We start from the raw sequence: 16893 nt of genomic DNA on the forward strand, positions 1-16893 counted from the left end.
ACTGAGGCATACACATGCATTCACCTCTGACTTTAAACCCTTCAGGTTCCTCTGGCTTTGTTTGTAAGTCGCTTCCTGAACGGAAACTACGGCAACGCGGCCATGTGGATCTCACTCATCATTGGACAGCCCATCGCCATGTTGATGTACGTCCATGACTACAGTGTCATTCATTACGGGAGCACTACATAACACAGGACAGACACCCACACACCAGTCTGTGGAACACGCCAATGAGGTATTATAGAGCAGGTTCAGGGGAATCCATGGCAAGCTGATGTTTATGAAGCTGTTGAAGCATTGGCACAAAAGTTGTGACTTTATTTTTGCACATTAGAAAACCATCAGGAAATGATTTTGGAGTCTTGTCTAGTCTCACACTGCACCCCTGTCAGCCTCCAACTGTGCGATCCACTGTATGAAAACAAATATATGGTGCTAGTGGTTTAATTTACCGTTCATTGGCTCAAAGGTTAGACTTCTTTGGGGGTTGGGGACTTCTCTGCTTTAATACATTCATCTTAAAAGTGGGAAGACTAATAAAAACCACACGCTCCTCCGCTCAGTGAATGTTTAAGAATGCACATACCAGCAGGTGCAACAAGTGTGAACCACTGCCAACTGTGCACAAGCTACAGCCTGGATCCAGGATCCTTCTTCCAGAGAAACTATATGAAAATGGGGATTCTATATCAGGGGCTGAGGAGCATCTCTTTGTATATCCAGAGGCAACACTTTTAAATGTTAAAGCCATTAAACTTCTACAAGCTAAAGCCTGACATCCTGGTCGACCACTTAAGAATCTCCAGGGCTTGACATAGACCAGACTGACTTTTGCATGTATCCTTGGATGCAATATAACTTCCAGTATTACGGACGGTATAAGAAAAATGACATTGAAAATGTCCGAAGGTAGAAAACTGAAGGAAACAAGGATTCCTCTCCAAAAAGACTGAGCACCAGGACGTTGATGTGGATTTATTTGTACAGTTGTATGTCAAACAAAAAGATTATCTTAGAAAAGCAACTGTCACTGAAAACGTGTGGTGTTTGATTAAAAAAAATCATTTATCTGGTTATTGGACTTGTCTGTTTGTGTTTCATTAACTCTTTCCCCCATTTGGTGACCTCCCCTGAGTTTTGACGCCACAGTACATATCAGTGAAGATGTGGTTTGTTGACTATTTGAATAGCTTCCAGGTTTTTCTAAGAGCAATTACATAGGCAAAGACCACCCTCACAAACTTCTGATGCAAACCCATTTTGTTCTATAAGCAGGCCTGAAATATGGCAGAAATGAAAAGGGCTTCTAGGCCAACTTCTAGTAGGTTTTCAGTTGGTAAAGACTTAGACAAGTAGTGTGCCTCCTTCGGTTTTTGACAAATAAGATGATTATCCTAAATCTTGTACTTAATGTTATAGCACATCAAAAGCAGTTGTGGTAATCATTCTTTATAAACTTAAAAGCAAGCAGCATTATTAGTAGCATGTGATTCGTTTGTTTACGGGTTTTCGTTTCCCTTATACTAGTTCCGGGTGAACCCCTCCCCGCCCCCATCTCGCTTAATTTGAATAAACATCTGAGGAAATAATTATTGTGTGAATCTTTATTTAAAAAAAAATCTTCATTCTATTTTGTGTAGCCAGGGAACCGATCCATAAACAACTCAGTTAAGGTGGTAACAGAAAACCTGAAGATATTTTTTTTTCCCAAAAAACTTTATTACAACCTGGTAATAAACAGCACAGGTAATAGTAATAAATACACCTGAATAAAACACAGAAGAAGCAAATGAAGCAGATCAAGCAGAAAAAGCCTGCCTAAAACAAACAGACTAGAGCTTGATAATGTTCACATAAAGGCTTTTATCTAAGCACACATTCTGTTTTTATAGATATTTATTTTGTGAAGAAACCACCGTAACCATACAAAATCTAATATTATAATTATTAATATTGTAAATGAACAGGTGTGGTTATGGAATTGGGCTAGAAGTAGTTAGCCTAATCAAAATAAATGTCACAATCATCACAGCATCTAAACATATTTCTATAATAGAGAGCCAAATCTGAGAAACCTTTTAGCAAATATAAAACTACTGACATGTAAAATAACAGGATTAAAATCAGATAGAAGCAAGTGTCAGGATCTTATTTGTTTAAAGGACCAGAGGTAAAGATTATATTTTGTTCCTGTCAAGTGTTATAGCTTTAATAGCAACAACAATTCATTGAAACTAAGTCTTTCTGATGATATTCATACCTCTAGTACAAGAAGAAAAAAAAAAAAAGGGATTCTGCATTGTGTCAGAAGGAAATTTAGACGAGGGCATAAGGTGGTCAACATTCATAAACACTGTTTAGGATGCACAGGATGGTGGCAAACTGGAAAAACCCCAGAATAATGGACATGGTGGACTTTTATTATTTATTCAATTATCTTTTTACAGCAGTGCAAGGAAACATCAGACCAGACTCCAAGTCACATCGGGGGGGCTGCACACCGCAAGAAGCTCTACTGCTGCAAGACACAGACAGACAAGTGTTGAACTTCTACACAACATTTTTACAGACTGAGAGCTGAAATGGTAACTTTTTGACTGTAATACTGTATTAGCGTTCACGTATATGGAGAGATGTACTAACCTTGGCCTTCTGATTCTGGACAGGCAGGTAGAGTTTAAACTCAGCTGGAAGCTCATCCTCAGAGTACAGTCTGTCGGAGAAATACACCCTCCTTATCCGACAGTTAGCATGAATCTGAGGGGGGAAACAGAGCAGATGTTAAAAGAGAAAAAGGAATATTGCGCCAAATTCTTACTATAGAGAAACAGGAAAGACTCAGAGGTTCCTCATGTGTGCACTAACCTGTACACGTAGCGTCTCTGTGTAATTGGTTCCATAAGCCCTCCTGGTGAAGTCGGACAGGTTGAACTGAATCTGGTTCCAGCCGTCATCGAGCCTCATGGGCATGGTGCAGATGAAGGGCTTCACCCTCGTCGTGCTCTGATAGTTACTCGCTCGAAACCGCCGGCGAACGTTTTTATCGTCCAGAACCTGAGAGGGAGATTTGAGACACACGTAGCACCAGGTCTATGGTAGATTCCCAGACTGTATGTAAGCCAATCACAAAGCATTTAAATGTCTCTACCTGGACCTCAAAGGTGAAATACTTCTTGAGGTTCTTAATGATCATGACCAAAAAGGGAAGTTTGATTCCCAGCGTCTTCTTGGGGTCTGCAGGGCATGTTATGTAGGTGGTGCTGTAGGGAGGACAGAGTTGATGAAGCTAGGATGGGCGAGACTTAAATAACGGATTTATCTCAGTTATTTAACACGACAAAAATATTAAAGAAAGTAAATCTAATTACTCTGCCAGGCATCTACATGATACATTAATGTACACTTACTTCAAACAGAACACAAAGACATATTATACACAAAGTGAAGACAATCAATGCACCCAAGAGCTTGAAAAAAAGAATATCATGTTCAATATGCCAGGACTGCAATAGTGTTTATAATTATATAATTGTGTATATTATTATAATTTTCAGTTTACATATCCTGTACATATCGTAGAACTGAAAATAAAGTTGACCTTTGATTAATAAATAAACAGACAAACTCACCTGACATTTGTTCCCTCAATCTCCAGCACATTCGAATGTATGTCATTGTCCGTGACTCTCTTTATGTGACCGTTCCTCACCTGTGAAGATCCAGAAATAGATTTGTTCCCTTATTTTCAATGGAGAAATTAGGATGTTTCCCAGAGCGTTTAGAGTGCTGTATGGCGTACCAACTGTAAACCCCCCTGAATCAGATGTGGGATATCGAAGCAAAACTAATGAATGAAGAAGGCATGTCTCATATCTAAAGTCAGATTCATCAACCACGGATTGGGACTGCCAGGACTCCCACCCCTGATCGCTGCCCAATCCGCAAAGCACTGAACTTAATACTTGCTTTTCAAGCTTTGAGTTTTTCTATCCAACTGTCGCTAAGTCCTTGCAGATAGGGGGTCATCTCACTGTTGGGGTTTTCTCTGCATTACTGTAGGTACCTTACATTATAATTCTAGGCACCTCAAGTCAACTGTTGTTGTTATTTGGTGCTATATAAAATTGAAAATTGAATTGAACTGTCCGACCTCCGGGTTAGAGATCAGTTGTTGCTTCAGAGGAGTTGAAATATCTCTGGATCTTGCTTATGGGAAAGGAGAGACAGGAGACTGACAGATGGAGTGGTGTGGCGTGTGCAATGATGCAGACCGTGAAGAGAGAGCTTGGCATTAAGGGAAACTGTCAATTTACCAGTCGCTCAAGAGAATAGAATCGTGGATACAAGCAGCAGAAATATTCCCTCAGAGCTAGGGTGAGGAGCTCAGACACGCTGGAGAGATTATGTCTCTTGGGTGAGTTTGGGAACGCCTCCGTGTACCCCCGGACAAGATGATGGGGAATGCGAAGTCTGAGTCTATCTACTTAGAGTGCTTTCTTGCAACCTGGACTTGGATACGCGGCAGAAAATGAATGGATGGATATCTCATGTCTCAGATCATTTGTCACCACTGCATATATGGCCATGCAGAGAGGACTGCAAAGCTCATACTTGAATATCTGACCAGCAACAACTCCTGTTTAGCACATTAGCCCGTAAAACCGTGTGAATGGTACCAATGACTCAATCAAACGAATGTAACTTCAATTACTGATGTGTGACTCAGGTTAGCAACTTAGCAGCACTGCCTCCATAGCTACCCTGTATCATGTTGCTTCTACAAGTAATCAACAAGAACTGCGCGTTGTGAATTTAAAGTGCATCTAGAAAACGTCCACAGCCATAAAACAGTGCGAAGTTTAAAAGCGGCGTGAGTGCACATGATGCTAGCCAGTTTTAGCCCCGCTCGCTAAGCCAACATACAGCTCCCTGCTTCCGTTCTGAGCGACTGCTTACCTTTTTGTCCCATATCTGAAGAGGTTTGCTGCCGATACTATATAAAATAGACAAAAAACCGCTCTGGAATGTGTTTTTAAACATCTTCTTTGGGCTCAGCAGACAATCAATGTGCACATACTGTAACCGCTTCTAACTAAAGCTATACGCTTGTTTACAGGTTTAATTTCCGCCTCCAACTTTTCTGGTTCCGTGTGCTAGAATATAAACCGTTCCACTAACAGAAACTACCACGTTGGCACTCAGAATAAAAAAGAGAAATCGGTTTCACTGAGTGGTCGAATATTCCCACACCGTGTGAAATCAGAAAGACGGCAGCGGATGTCTCGTTTTTATTTTGGTGTTGCTGGGGAACGAAAATCATCTGACGTTGTTCATGCCGGTTAATAACTGCTGACGCTTCTCGGTCGCCGTGGTAACAGTGTAAGCTTAAAGCACAAGCGTTTAACATAATGTCGTCTAGAAGTCGCCGAAATAACCAAAACAGCTTTCACGTTTGATGATTTTTGTTTCAGTGACTGAATGCATGATATAATAAAAACTCCCTAATCATAAACTAATTCAAAATGATATCTTGAGCTGCCCGATTCTCACCGCCTGCAGCCAGATCCATATGCGCGTCTCCAAAGAATTTTAAGACTTATCTTTAGTTTAGAGAGATGAGCTTTCACGCATAGCTTCCGTAACCAAATAGGACCGCACAGCTCTGATCCTCCATTACAGCTGTCAGGATATTACCTGTACAGTTCCCGTAGAGGGATGATGCAGCATTAAACAAGGCACCCTAGAGCTACTGGAGTTTCCTATGGTCTGTAGAGGTGGGAGAATCCATCCAAATATTAATATAGTATAATAGTTAATAGTTAATAATATAATAGTTTCAATACCAACTAAATATTGGCATCAGAATGACACTAGCACAATGGGACTGATACTTTGCTTTAATCATCTTAAGTTCAGTATGTAGCCCACCTAATTATAAAAGTAAACCTCTATGCACTATGAAAAAATGTATGAACCTTTTTGTCATGTCTTTCTCTTAAATCTGTTTTATTTATAGCCTGTAGCACATTGAAACAACAGAAGTTGACCAAAAGTGCTTTAAAGACAGATTCCAGGTCTAAGACCCCCCCAAAACCCCTGTTTGAAAATACACGAAAAGCTGAAAGGTGTGTTTTGCTGTGTTAACTCATCACTCATCACATCATTAAAATGTGTTCAGGAATTGCAAATTCAAATTGATTTATCTCATAAATGCTCTCCCCTAAATAAACTGGCTTTATGGGTTAAGTTAGGTATTGGTATACTAACCTTGTATTTACTTGGTATCGGATCTATTCCTAAACTTGCTGTGTCATACAGCAATAATGGTCTTTCTTTCACTTTCTTTTCTTTTCTTTCTGAATGTTTTTTCTTTGGTTCATCAGAATTTACTCAGGTACAGTACCAGTCACAGTGACCCAGATGCTTAATAATATTATCTGATGTCTTACCTGTCCATAGAGACCAAGATTATTCATGTTGATCTGATAATAGTGTAGCTACTCTTTATTTATTTCGGGTATTTCCTTACACTGACAGAAAAGTGGGTTGACATTGATGTTGACATCCCTGTTTTAGGCGAACATCATGTTTTAGGATTTAATGAGTTTCTAAACTTAATACTGAAGTAATGATTCTAAATGATGTTTTAACTATCATTGGGTCCTGCAGTAGATATCAGGACATTATCAGTCCATAATGTAACATATCATTGAACCATGACACCACCTTTGAATCCTACCTTAAGGAGCATTCATCTGACGGCCATATCCTCTGCTTTTTCTGACTAATACATTAGCCCCACAGACCTAAAAAGGCAGATAGAGTCTAGTCCAGCCACCATCCTATCTTATTTAACTCCAGTTCTAGAAAATGAAATCATCTTTCTGAAGTTTGCCTATAAGACAGCTCCATCTTTATCTAACCTCAGCTGTTCATTTTTAATTTTGGATCCTGGTCACCCCCCATTTAAATCTTAACATTTTCAACTCCGCCACCTTCACAGTTACAAATCACCCTTGAATCTTATTTTCAGCCTGCCTGCACTCTTGCGTTCAACTCTCTCATGCAGTGTCTTTTGCTTTCGATAGCTGACCCCGACTATTTAAACTCATACACCTTCACTACCTCTACTCCTTTCACCTTCAGTGTTCCCCCGTCTCCCTCTCATTCATACACATGTATTTAGTCTTACATTTACAATGACTATTCTATTCTATTTTTGCTTTTACTGTCTTTCATTCATTTTCTCTCCAGTGCATATGCCCACCTCTCCAGGCTCTCTGCCACCTGCTAAAATCTGTAACAGGGCTATTTCAGTACTTCTGAACAGAATATCTACTGAAAGCTAAAATAAATCCCTCTCAGCCTAACAAAATATGTTTGTTTTTCCCATGAGGTTTTAGCTCCTCTCTGCTTGTTAAATGCCTGCAGACTTACCCTTGTCTGCAAGCCCAGATAATTCCTCTGACATTTCCAATTTTGTCAGAGTTTAAGTTTAAGTGCTGGAGTGCCCCTTAATTCCCTAATACATCTACCCCAAAGGTTTCTAGAAATAGATTTCCTATGCACAACTTAATTTAAGCACTCTTTCCACTCTCTAAATTCCGCCAAAGTGTCAAGCGTGACATCCTTCTTCCATCTCCAACAGTTTAAACATTTGGAAAAGATTTCAAATATTTAAACAAGCCAAGAAACGTTCAATCAAACATTAACCAGGCACTTTGTGTAATGACATCACCAACAGCGAAGTCTCCTTTTAGCTTCATAAGAACTGACGCCTATGGCTTTTTTCACCGGTATTACTGCCACAGGACTTTATTTGACATTTTGATGTTAGCCACACAACCGCAAACATATTCAATGGGACAGATGTTACAGCTGTTTATCCTCCTGTGTGTTTAGGTGATTCTTCTTTGTGGTGAAACAAATGTAAAGTGATCCCTTCTCTACTTTTTATCTATCTTTCACTATGAAGGTGTCCTCTCCCATTTTTATAAGTGTGTGTTGGTTCACGGGTTCACAGGCTGGCAGCTTCATAAAAACATCTACAGAAACAGTTTATGCTGCGTTGTATGCTTTACGCTTTTATTTTGCTCTTTACTTCTCTAATTGAATCATGTATTTACACAGAGACAAACGTATATTTTTTCTCTCTAATGCTGTCCAAGTGGGACCACCCTGGAGACAGCTTTAAATAAACGATTTTGAAACTGCCTTTTGTTTTTGTCCCACAGAGACAGAGCAGTCTTCCAGCCAGCTCTTTCTAATTTTTCCTCCTCCTTTTAGCCTGCCAGCCACTTACTCTTTTCTTGTTATTCCCAATCCAAGTGTTATCCATCCACATATGTGTTCCTCTTCTGCTTTTTGACACCTTGGATGCTCAAGCCTTGTCTTTGCATTGCCTTTCCAAATCCCTGTTTCAGATGAAATATATTAGAAGATGTCCTATTCGACGAGAGCTCAAACTAAAGAGGTGTAAAATGGGAGATATTATGAGACAAAACAGAAACCATAAGGTGGAGGAAGATGGGGAATGACAAGAAAGAAAATGAAAGAAGTTAACATTTTTGATACATCTTCATTACATTTTCTGTAATACGTGATATGAAAGAGATGATGGAAAGAGGAGGTCCGCCTGTTGAACTTTACTTTCCATTGGAGGACGCTCTCCGCCCCAGAGCTCCACATCTGACTCTCTGGGCCTATTCTTTCCTTACCTTTTAGCAAATTACTGAAAGAACAAAGGATGGACGAAATGAAGAGAAGATAAAAGTATGAAATTAAAAGCAACTGAGGAGCTCTTAATTTATATAATCGGACAACAAGTACTTTTGCACAAGTCTACTGCATGAGGATTTGTTTTCACCACTTTTTCTCATCTCCAGGTACGTTAAATCCATTCAGTCATCATTATTTGACTTTGATTCTATTTTGTTTTTTTCTGGTTATGGTTTTTGTACCTAACGATCAGGAGGACAATAGTCTGCATTACTTTGCCTCATTTTCTGAGCAGCAGTTTTAAGGTTCCTTGTGTACATTTGTCCTCTTGGAGATTTTCACCCTACAGTACTTTCCCTCTGGTACATGCATATTACTGTTTGTTTTTTTTTCATTGGAAATTGTACACAAAAAGGAGCTTTCATTCTTTTAAGAGTGCATAATGTAAAGTTTAAAATGCCTGAATTTAACTTGTGAGGGTTTAGCTCAAAGGCAGACCCTATAGATTTAGATATGATTTTTTTATGTTCTAATAATTTAATTTAAAAGTGAATCTAAGAAGCAAATGCACGTCTGCATTTGTAAAGTCTGCAGGTGCTGGGCAGCAATGATTAACACAATGTTAAAAAAACATTTGCAGGCTTCAAAGTCATTCACTGGTTTATCTTTTATATAATAATTTTGTCACATATTTTACCATAACTATGAAGTTTCAAAGAAGATAGCTGCTTGGAGAGTTTTTTTTCTTTTTTAAAATCCAGGCTGACAGCCATGTTTTAATCTAACTGTCTTGTGATGATGAAGAGTGGAAAGACCTCTCTCTGCGGCACATGTTATCCAGTGGGAGCTCATCCGTCTCTGGTTTTTATAAGGAATGACACTTTTGACCAAAATGAGAGGATCTGCTGAGTAAAATATGACATTATTTAAGACATTTATCTTTTATAAAATTACTTTCATTAAAGTAAAGGATGATATTTTTAATGTATGTTTTTTCTGACATCGAACAGTCAAGACTAAATAAACACTTTTTGTGAGATTTAATTTGGGGCTTTTAGAAACGCATTAACAGGAACAGTTCAGAGTAGAAAGGAAAGTGTGATGGAGAAGATGAATGATGGGCAGACTCAAATCCAGGCTGCTTCTTAAAGGACTTGAGTTGCTTGTATGTGATGTGCAAGCTCTCCCAGGGGAGCTCCACAGATTTGCTGAGAGAAAAATAAATCATTTTATCCCCCGTGATTCATCAGATGAAACAAGCTGAAACTAACTTTTAAGCCAACTTGACTAAAGGTCCTGTAAGGACTCTGGATGAACGCAGAACAACTACAGAGATTGTACGACAACAAGTTTATTTCCATAAAAAATGAGTGTGATAAGTTTCAAAGCTCTGGGAAAAGTTAGTACATTCAAGGTAAGGGTGAAACAGTTTTGGCCAACTAATGAATAGCTTGTTTGGCCAGTTCTTCTTAAGCAACATAACAAATTCACTAATGTCATAACGCCTTATTTATCACACTGTTTTATCTGTTCCCGTCTGGCTTTGAAATATCAACACTATTTTTGGTCAGTCTTTTTACTTCTTTAAGCCCCTTCAAAGTGAACACAGTCCAGCCGTTTTTTTTTTAAACAGGACGTGTCGCACTGATCATGTTTATCAGGTTAAGACAACCATCTACATCATGTTCAACACAACACGTGTCAGTGGTGTGTTAAATAGCCGCGCGCGCTGGCAGGGTTCATCTTAATGCTGTGCTCCATCTTTGAAGTAACACACACGGTCGTGTACTTAACTTTGTTGAGAGTGTCACATCCTTTTAGGGAGGAGATGAAGATGGATACAGTTGCCTCTACGATACAAGAGCACATTGTTTATAGGATCGGGATTTCCAAAGTCTCTCTGCCTGGATTCATTTCTGCAGATGTTGGCCATGTTTTCATCCCTAGAAGTCACAGCTATCTCCTTTAGTTTTTAGTGTGCGTATGTGTGTGTGTCTTTGTGTGTGTGTGAGTTTGGAGAACAAAGCTGTTTGGAACTATTTACAATACAGTATCCAAGGCTGAGTCCAAGATAAAAGGTTAAGGCATCCGTCTTTAAATTACTGCCAGGAGGCTGTAATGAAGAAGCCCTGATATTACTCAACAATCTGAGGGGGAAAAAAAGGTTTAAAAAAGTAGATGGAATGAGTCTGGACATAATCCTAAAAAGCTTTTGCCATTTAGAAAAGACAAGAATCTGAAAGATTTATTTTCCTCACTACGTTAACAAAGTAATAAATAATTAAAAAACCCTTAAGTGCTACAGTATTTTTTGAGGTACGCATCAAGAAATAGTACTTTACTTCCGCAACTGCTTTAATTCTTTGTGGCATGGATTTAGCAAGGTACTAAAAACATTATTCGCAGATTTTGGTCCACATTGACATGATAGCATCACACGGTTGCTGCAGATTTGTCAGCTGCACATCATTGTGAACATCCTGTTCCACCACATCTCAAAGGCGCTCTATTGGATTGAGATCCGGTGATAGTGGAAGACACCTGAGTACAGTGAACTCACTGTCATGTTCAAGAAACCAGTTTGAAATGATTTGACCTTTGTTGCCTGGTTTGTTATCCTGCTAGAAGTAGCCATCAGACAATGTGTACTCTGTGGTCATAAATGGACATGGTCAGCAACAATAAACTATCATCTTTCAGTACTAAGGGGCCAAAAGTGTGCCAGGAAAATCCATTCCACACCATTACATCATCACCACTATCACATTTGGTACAAGGCAGGAAGGATGGATCCATGCTTTCATGTTGTTTACACCAAACCTGACCTTACCAGCAGAAACTGAGACTAATCAGACCAGACAGCATTGTACAATTTTGGTGAGAGGAGCAGCAATCAGTATGGACTTCTGCTGCTGTAGTCAATCTGTTTCAAGCTTCGACATGTTATGCATCCAAAAAAAGCTCTTCTGCATGCCTTGACTTGTTCTTTTTGAGTATTTTTGAGATACTGTCTTCCTATCAGCCCAAAGTAGTCTGGTCAGTTTCCTCTGGCCTCTGACATCAGCAAGACATTTTCTTTTTTTTTTCTGCCACTCACTGGATATTTTCTTTTGGATCATTCTGAAATGGTTTCATGGGAAAATCCCAGTAGATCAGCAGTTTCTGGAATACTCAGACTACTTCATCTAGCACCAGCAGTCATACCACGTCCAGTCACTCCAATCACTTTTCTTCCCTATTCTGATGCTCAGCTTGACCTGAACAGGCTGTTCAAATGCAGAGAGTTGCTGCCACATGATTAGCTGATTAGATATATTAATGTTAATGAGTGGCTGAACAGGTGTGCCTAATGAAATGTCCAGGTGACTGTATTTCTCTTTATATAGTCCACTTGCTTCATTATTATTGTGGGGTTTTTAACTGAAAATAACAACAAGCAGTTGTTTTATTCATACATTAACAGTGTGGTAACACAATCCCAGTTCCAATAACTAGCTTTCTAAAGGATTTTGCATTGTTGTCATGGAAATAATACCTTGAAAGTGTGAAAGCAGATGTTAGACTGGACTTCCAGTTGAGATTACTACTATAGTAAAGGAATTATTCCCCTAAAGTTGACATAACATAATATAGACATTGTAATTTGCTTTTATTTGTATTTATTGATTTAAGTAAAACATTGTAAATCTTTTTTTTTCTTTTTTTACATCTTCACTTTCTGATTCTCACCAGCCTACCTGTCATTCATTTTTTCCAACCAATGGAGAGCCTTCTCGCCAACATCAGCTCCAACTCCACTGCTGAGCCTCTCCTGTCACTTTTCAACTCACACCAAACTAACTGCAACACCTGGGACCAGGAATGGGGGACCGCAAACCTGCACAGGTTCGCCCACCTGGACATGCAGCTGTATCAAGATTTCTACACCGTCTGGGTTTTTCTGATGGTAAGATCAAATGCTGAATAAATCTTATGTTACACTCCAGCATTTTCTATTTCTGTGCAGTTCCTTAAGTTGTTTTTACACTTGTTTAGGGTAAGCAGATAAAAGCAAGGACCCCGCCTAAATAAATTGAATAGATTAAATTTACCAAGAAAAGACTCAATAATAGCATAAAATCCTGCACACAGGACCCTTGCACTCCAGAATATCCCAAACTGAGAAGACACTAAGCCTTTAAATATGCAAGTAGCTCTGCATGACCAATAAACTAAGGGTCCATCCCTCCCTGCTGCAGGTGTTTAACTGTCTGATGCTGGTGGTTGGGATGGTCCTCAACAGCCTGGCTCTCTACGTTTTCTGCGGTGCCTCTGCACACTCTTCAGCCTCCGTGGTTTACACCATAAACCTGGCCGTGGCTGACCTGCTGGTGGCTCTGTCGCTGCCAGCTCGCATCGCTCTGTACCACAGTGGAGGGAGCTGTGTGGCCTGCTCATACGTCCACACCTTCAGCTACTTTGTCAATATGTACTGTAGTATCCTGTTTCTGACCAGGTGGGTGAGTCATAACCTCATTTATCACATAACGAGGAGCTGTTATGCTTTTCATTATTTTTAGTTATGTGCATTCTTTTAGTTGGATGCTCATATTCAAAAAAGTTCGGCTTCTGGGTGGTCTAATTTCTTGATTTCCAGAAGTTCTTGTGTCAAGGTGATATCAGTTTGGCATGGATTTCCTTATACCGTCATCTCAGGCTAGGACTGAGATGAAAGAAGCTTTTGTTTGTGGAAGCCAGGCAAGGGGCAGCCAATCAGAAGAAAGGCAGGGTTTTAAGGAGTGAAGCCTTAAAGAAGCCTAGTATTCAAATTTATCAAAAAATAAATTGGAATAATATGTCCCCTCTATCAATATTCACTGATGGCTTTCTATTCAGCATCTGTATCGATCGGTACCTCGCTGTCGTCCACGCATCCAGTACCCTTCATCGATGGAGGACCATAGGAGCGGCCAGGTGTGTCAGTGCCACCGTGTGGTTCATTGCAGTCGTGGTCACCTACTCTTTTCAGGTGAAGAGACACACTAAAAACACAGCACACACAGGATGAGCTCTCAGTGTATAAATCCACAAAATAAATTTTAAATTATCCTGAGTATTAAAACTTATCAGTGATGACCGTCAGTTAATCAAATAGTGATTTTCATGAGGTTGCAAGCAAAGTAGGAGGAGTCTTGGTTTACAGAACAGTCAGGATCTAAAGAAGAGGAGAGCTGACAAGACTGTCAAGCTGAGACAAGCTAAGAATGCTAAAAGGCTAAATCATGATAGAATCGCTCTCCTTCTCTCTCTAGACCACAGCTTTGGAGTTCAGTTCCTCCTGCATGGTCCTCCCTGCCCTCTTCTATCTCACCATCCTGGAGTTTCTCCTCCCCCTGCTCGCCGTGTTGGTCTTCACTCTGCGCGTCACCTGTTTTCTCTCCTCCAGCCACAGCGGGATGCCCCACCAGAGCAGGGTGAGGAGGACTCGTGCCATCAGGCTTTTGGCCACCGTCCTGGTGGTCTTCACTGTGTGTTTCACACCCTTCCACGTCCGCCAGGTGCTGGTTTACTTCCAGTTCAGAGTGGCGGGGGAGGCGCCCGGGCAAGGGCAGAGGGATGTGCTTGCCTATCACATCACCGTGACCTTGAGCAGCCTGAACAGCTGCCTGGATCCAGTGGTTTACTGCTTTGTGACGGACAGCTTCAAGAGAATGTGGAGGACCAGGAAAAGGGGAGGCAGAGAGGAGGACAGGGAGGTGGGGTTTACAAGTGGCGTCGAAGGGGAGAGGAATTCGATGAATAAATGCTCGGGTACGGCACTGGCGATAGCTCAGAGCATAGCCACACTAACGCTCACAAGCGCACCCCTCTCTACAGCCAGCGCACACCACTCTGATTGGACAGGCGGCCATGTTTAAGGAAACCAGTGATGGCACAGTTCAGAGAGACAGCTGGAGACAGTGACACATGTCGAGTTTGTTTTGCTGTGAAACCAATGAACTTACACTGCTTCAAGTTTCAAAAGCTGCTGGATTACACACAGAAAAAAAAACTATGTATGTGGGGAGTTGATGTTTGGCTTGTGTTCCAGTGGCACCTCATCAAAGTTTGTGATGTAAAAATTCAGATTGACTAGGGGGGAAAAAACCCTTTTATTCACAAACAAGCTTTTTATTTAGTCATCGTTCTGTCTGGATACTTTTTTAACACTCTTTGTAAATTCTTGCACACAATGTGAGTTAAACAAGGCTTTACCTGTCCCTTTATTCCCTTTCTCGCTCTTTTTTTTAAACTAAAATTTTTCCATTAAAAATAAAAACAAAAAGTTGTATAGTAACAGTTGTATAGTAGGTAAATCGGGCAAACTAACGTGACTAAATCCTATGTTTTAGAATGGAAATACTCCTTTTGTGTACTTTTGTAGACCATTTATTTGACTGCTTTGATTTTTTAGGATGTATTTGACTCTGATTCATCAATATGTCTGTATTGAGTCACACTGAATGTTGAAAGCCTTCAAAAATGACATTTGCAACATTAAAATGAAGAATAACAGAAAGAGTTATGAGCAAAGAAAAGAGACTTTCAGAGGGTTGAAGTCTCGAGACACATAAATAGGATAAATGCACTCTTTGTGTGTATAAACGTTTAGGGATACACAGTGTGATGTTCTTTTAATGACTTGTTAATAATTTAAAAAATGATTAAATGGACTTATGTCAGCATCACAGAGACAGGAAACGATGAAAAACAAGAGCACTGCTTTGTTTCTAGTACATCAGGTTATTTGGCTTTAGAGGCTGTGATCACACATCTTCCTCATAATTCAGGACTTGGTAGATGCAAGTTAAATGTTTAAGAAATGGATGCATCAATCAAACTATGTACTAACATAAAGTCACTTTATCATAAATTCATTTTCTTCTTCTTCTCCTTGGTTGTTTGTCTCAGCATTGCTTGTCAGTCAGTGTGTGCTATTTGTACTGACTTGTTTATCTTGTTTAGTATATTAAATGATTTATATAAAGAAAATGCAGAGATGGTGGTACTTTTCAAATTAAAGAGCTGTTTCTTTGGCTGTAGCTGTTGTTAATAAAAGAAATAGTCACCAGCAACTTTATTAGGTACATTCTTTTAACTCCTGGTTAAACACTTGAGCCTACCTGAGTATTGTTCATGATCATCTCTATTGCTTTATGACCACAGTGTCTCCATCACCTGATTGCTGTGCTCAGATGGCCTCCACAGTCATCAGGTCTCAATCTGGTAAAGCACTGGTAAAGGGATGTGGTGGAACAGGAGATTCACATCATGGATTGCAGCCAAACAAATCTGCAGTAACTTTGATGCTGTCGTGTCAATATGCACCAAAATCTCTGGAATGTTTGCAGCACTTGATGAATCTGTGCTACAAAGGATTAAGGCAGAAATGGGGTCCAACCTGGTACTAGGTGTACTCCACCAGAGGACAGCATCTCCCTGCAGTGGAAGAATGCATCATCCAGAACAATCACACTGGCACTGATTAACAGTGAAGCTGTTCATGAAAAATAACAGATTATGTTATTTCATAGCTGCTGCTGTTATCCACTGAAATATCTGTGTGTTCTAAAGCAGGGTGAAAAAAAAGTGAATTATAAATTTAATTTACAAATTAAAAAAAACGATTTATGACTACTCTCCTACACAAGATTTCAATGGATTTGTGTATTAAGTGCATAAAACTCTTTGTTTAGTTTTCATTGACGATATTAGAGTCGAGCTATGAGGTGTCAGTCATAGCAGGAGTGTGAGACATTAAATTGAGTGACATTTCCCTCCATCATCCTTCCAGAGAAGCAGCAGGTCATCACAGTTCACTTTACGTAACTGCGATGACCTTGGCTTGCAACTTTATACTAATGCGCGCACACACACGCACACACACACGCACACACACATACGTAAATACTTACCATCAGCTGGCCCTGCTGCCACATGATGAGTCTGGGTTAAACACACACCAGTTTCAGGTTCCTTCTCTGGCTTCTCTTCATGGAAACAGCCAAAGCTTTGACCGAGTGTGTGCAGTGCATGTGCGTGTGCGTTTGTGTGCGCTAGAAATCTGATTCTGCACAACAAAATGTTTTTTCCCAGTTTTCCTCTTCCTTCTCAGCGGTCTAACCGCAATGCATCATGGGAAACCAAATTAGC

At 40.0% G+C, this 16893-nt stretch overlaps 3 protein-coding genes across 3 annotated transcripts in view; 2 read left to right on the plus strand and 1 right to left on the minus strand.

Annotated features, from left to right (window-relative positions):
• The window catches only part of dgat1a (diacylglycerol O-acyltransferase 1a), a 28973-nt gene extending 27140 nt beyond the window's left edge, over positions 1-1833 (plus strand). The window contains exon 17 of the mRNA XM_085147736.1: positions 46-1833. Within this exon, the coding sequence (XP_085003862.1) occupies positions 46-192 (147 nt within the window). The 3' untranslated portion in view covers positions 193-1833. The remainder of the gene's footprint in view (positions 1-45) is intronic.
• LOC146493176 (cilia- and flagella-associated protein 20-like) lies at positions 1701-6479 on the minus strand. Its single transcript, XM_085149463.1, has 7 exons — positions 6453-6479; positions 5698-5769; positions 3633-3712; positions 3152-3263; positions 2869-3057; positions 2647-2760; positions 1701-2521 (listed from the first exon to the last, which is right to left on the minus strand). The coding sequence occupies exons 1-7, from the start codon at positions 6477-6479 to the stop codon at positions 2516-2518; spliced, it is 600 nt and encodes a 199-aa protein (XP_085005589.1). The 3' UTR covers positions 1701-2515.
• On the plus strand, positions 5407-16358 carry LOC146493177 (G-protein coupled receptor 20-like). The gene is made up of 3 exons (XM_085147742.1): positions 5407-13216; positions 13597-13729; positions 14013-16358. The coding sequence occupies exons 1-3, from the start codon at positions 12921-12923 to the stop codon at positions 14616-14618; spliced, it is 1035 nt and encodes a 344-aa protein (XP_085003868.1). The 5' UTR covers positions 5407-12920; the 3' UTR covers positions 14619-16358.
• The last annotated feature ends 535 nt before the right edge of the window (positions 16359-16893 follow it).

The sequence above is a fragment of the Neolamprologus multifasciatus genome, chromosome 22, assembly GCF_963576455.1.
Source record: "Neolamprologus multifasciatus chromosome 22, fNeoMul1.2, whole genome shotgun sequence".
In the NCBI taxonomy this organism is placed as follows: Eukaryota; Metazoa; Chordata; class Actinopteri; order Cichliformes; family Cichlidae; genus Neolamprologus; species Neolamprologus multifasciatus.

Coding starts and splice junctions, on each gene's coding strand:
- LOC146493177 (XM_085147742.1), top strand. CDS start 12,921: ATGACCAATAAACTAAGGGTCCATCCCTCCCTGCTGCAGGTGTTTAAC. Junction 13,217..13,596: donor AGTATCCTGTTTCTGACCAG/GTGGGTGAGTCA, acceptor CTTTCTATTCAG/CATCTGTATCGATCGGTACC. Junction 13,730..14,012: donor TGGTCACCTACTCTTTTCAG/GTGAAGAGACAC, acceptor TTCTCTCTCTAG/ACCACAGCTTTGGAGTTCAG.
- LOC146493176 (XM_085149463.1), bottom strand. CDS start 6,479: ATGAATAATCTTGGTCTCTATGGACAG. Junction 3,713..5,697: donor CCTCTACGGGAACTGTACAG/GTAATATCCTGA, acceptor GGATCTTCACAG/GTGAGGAACGGTCACATAAA. Junction 2,761..2,868: donor CAGAGACGCTACGTGTACAG/GTTAGTGCACAC, acceptor TTCCCCCCTCAG/ATTCATGCTAACTGTCGGAT.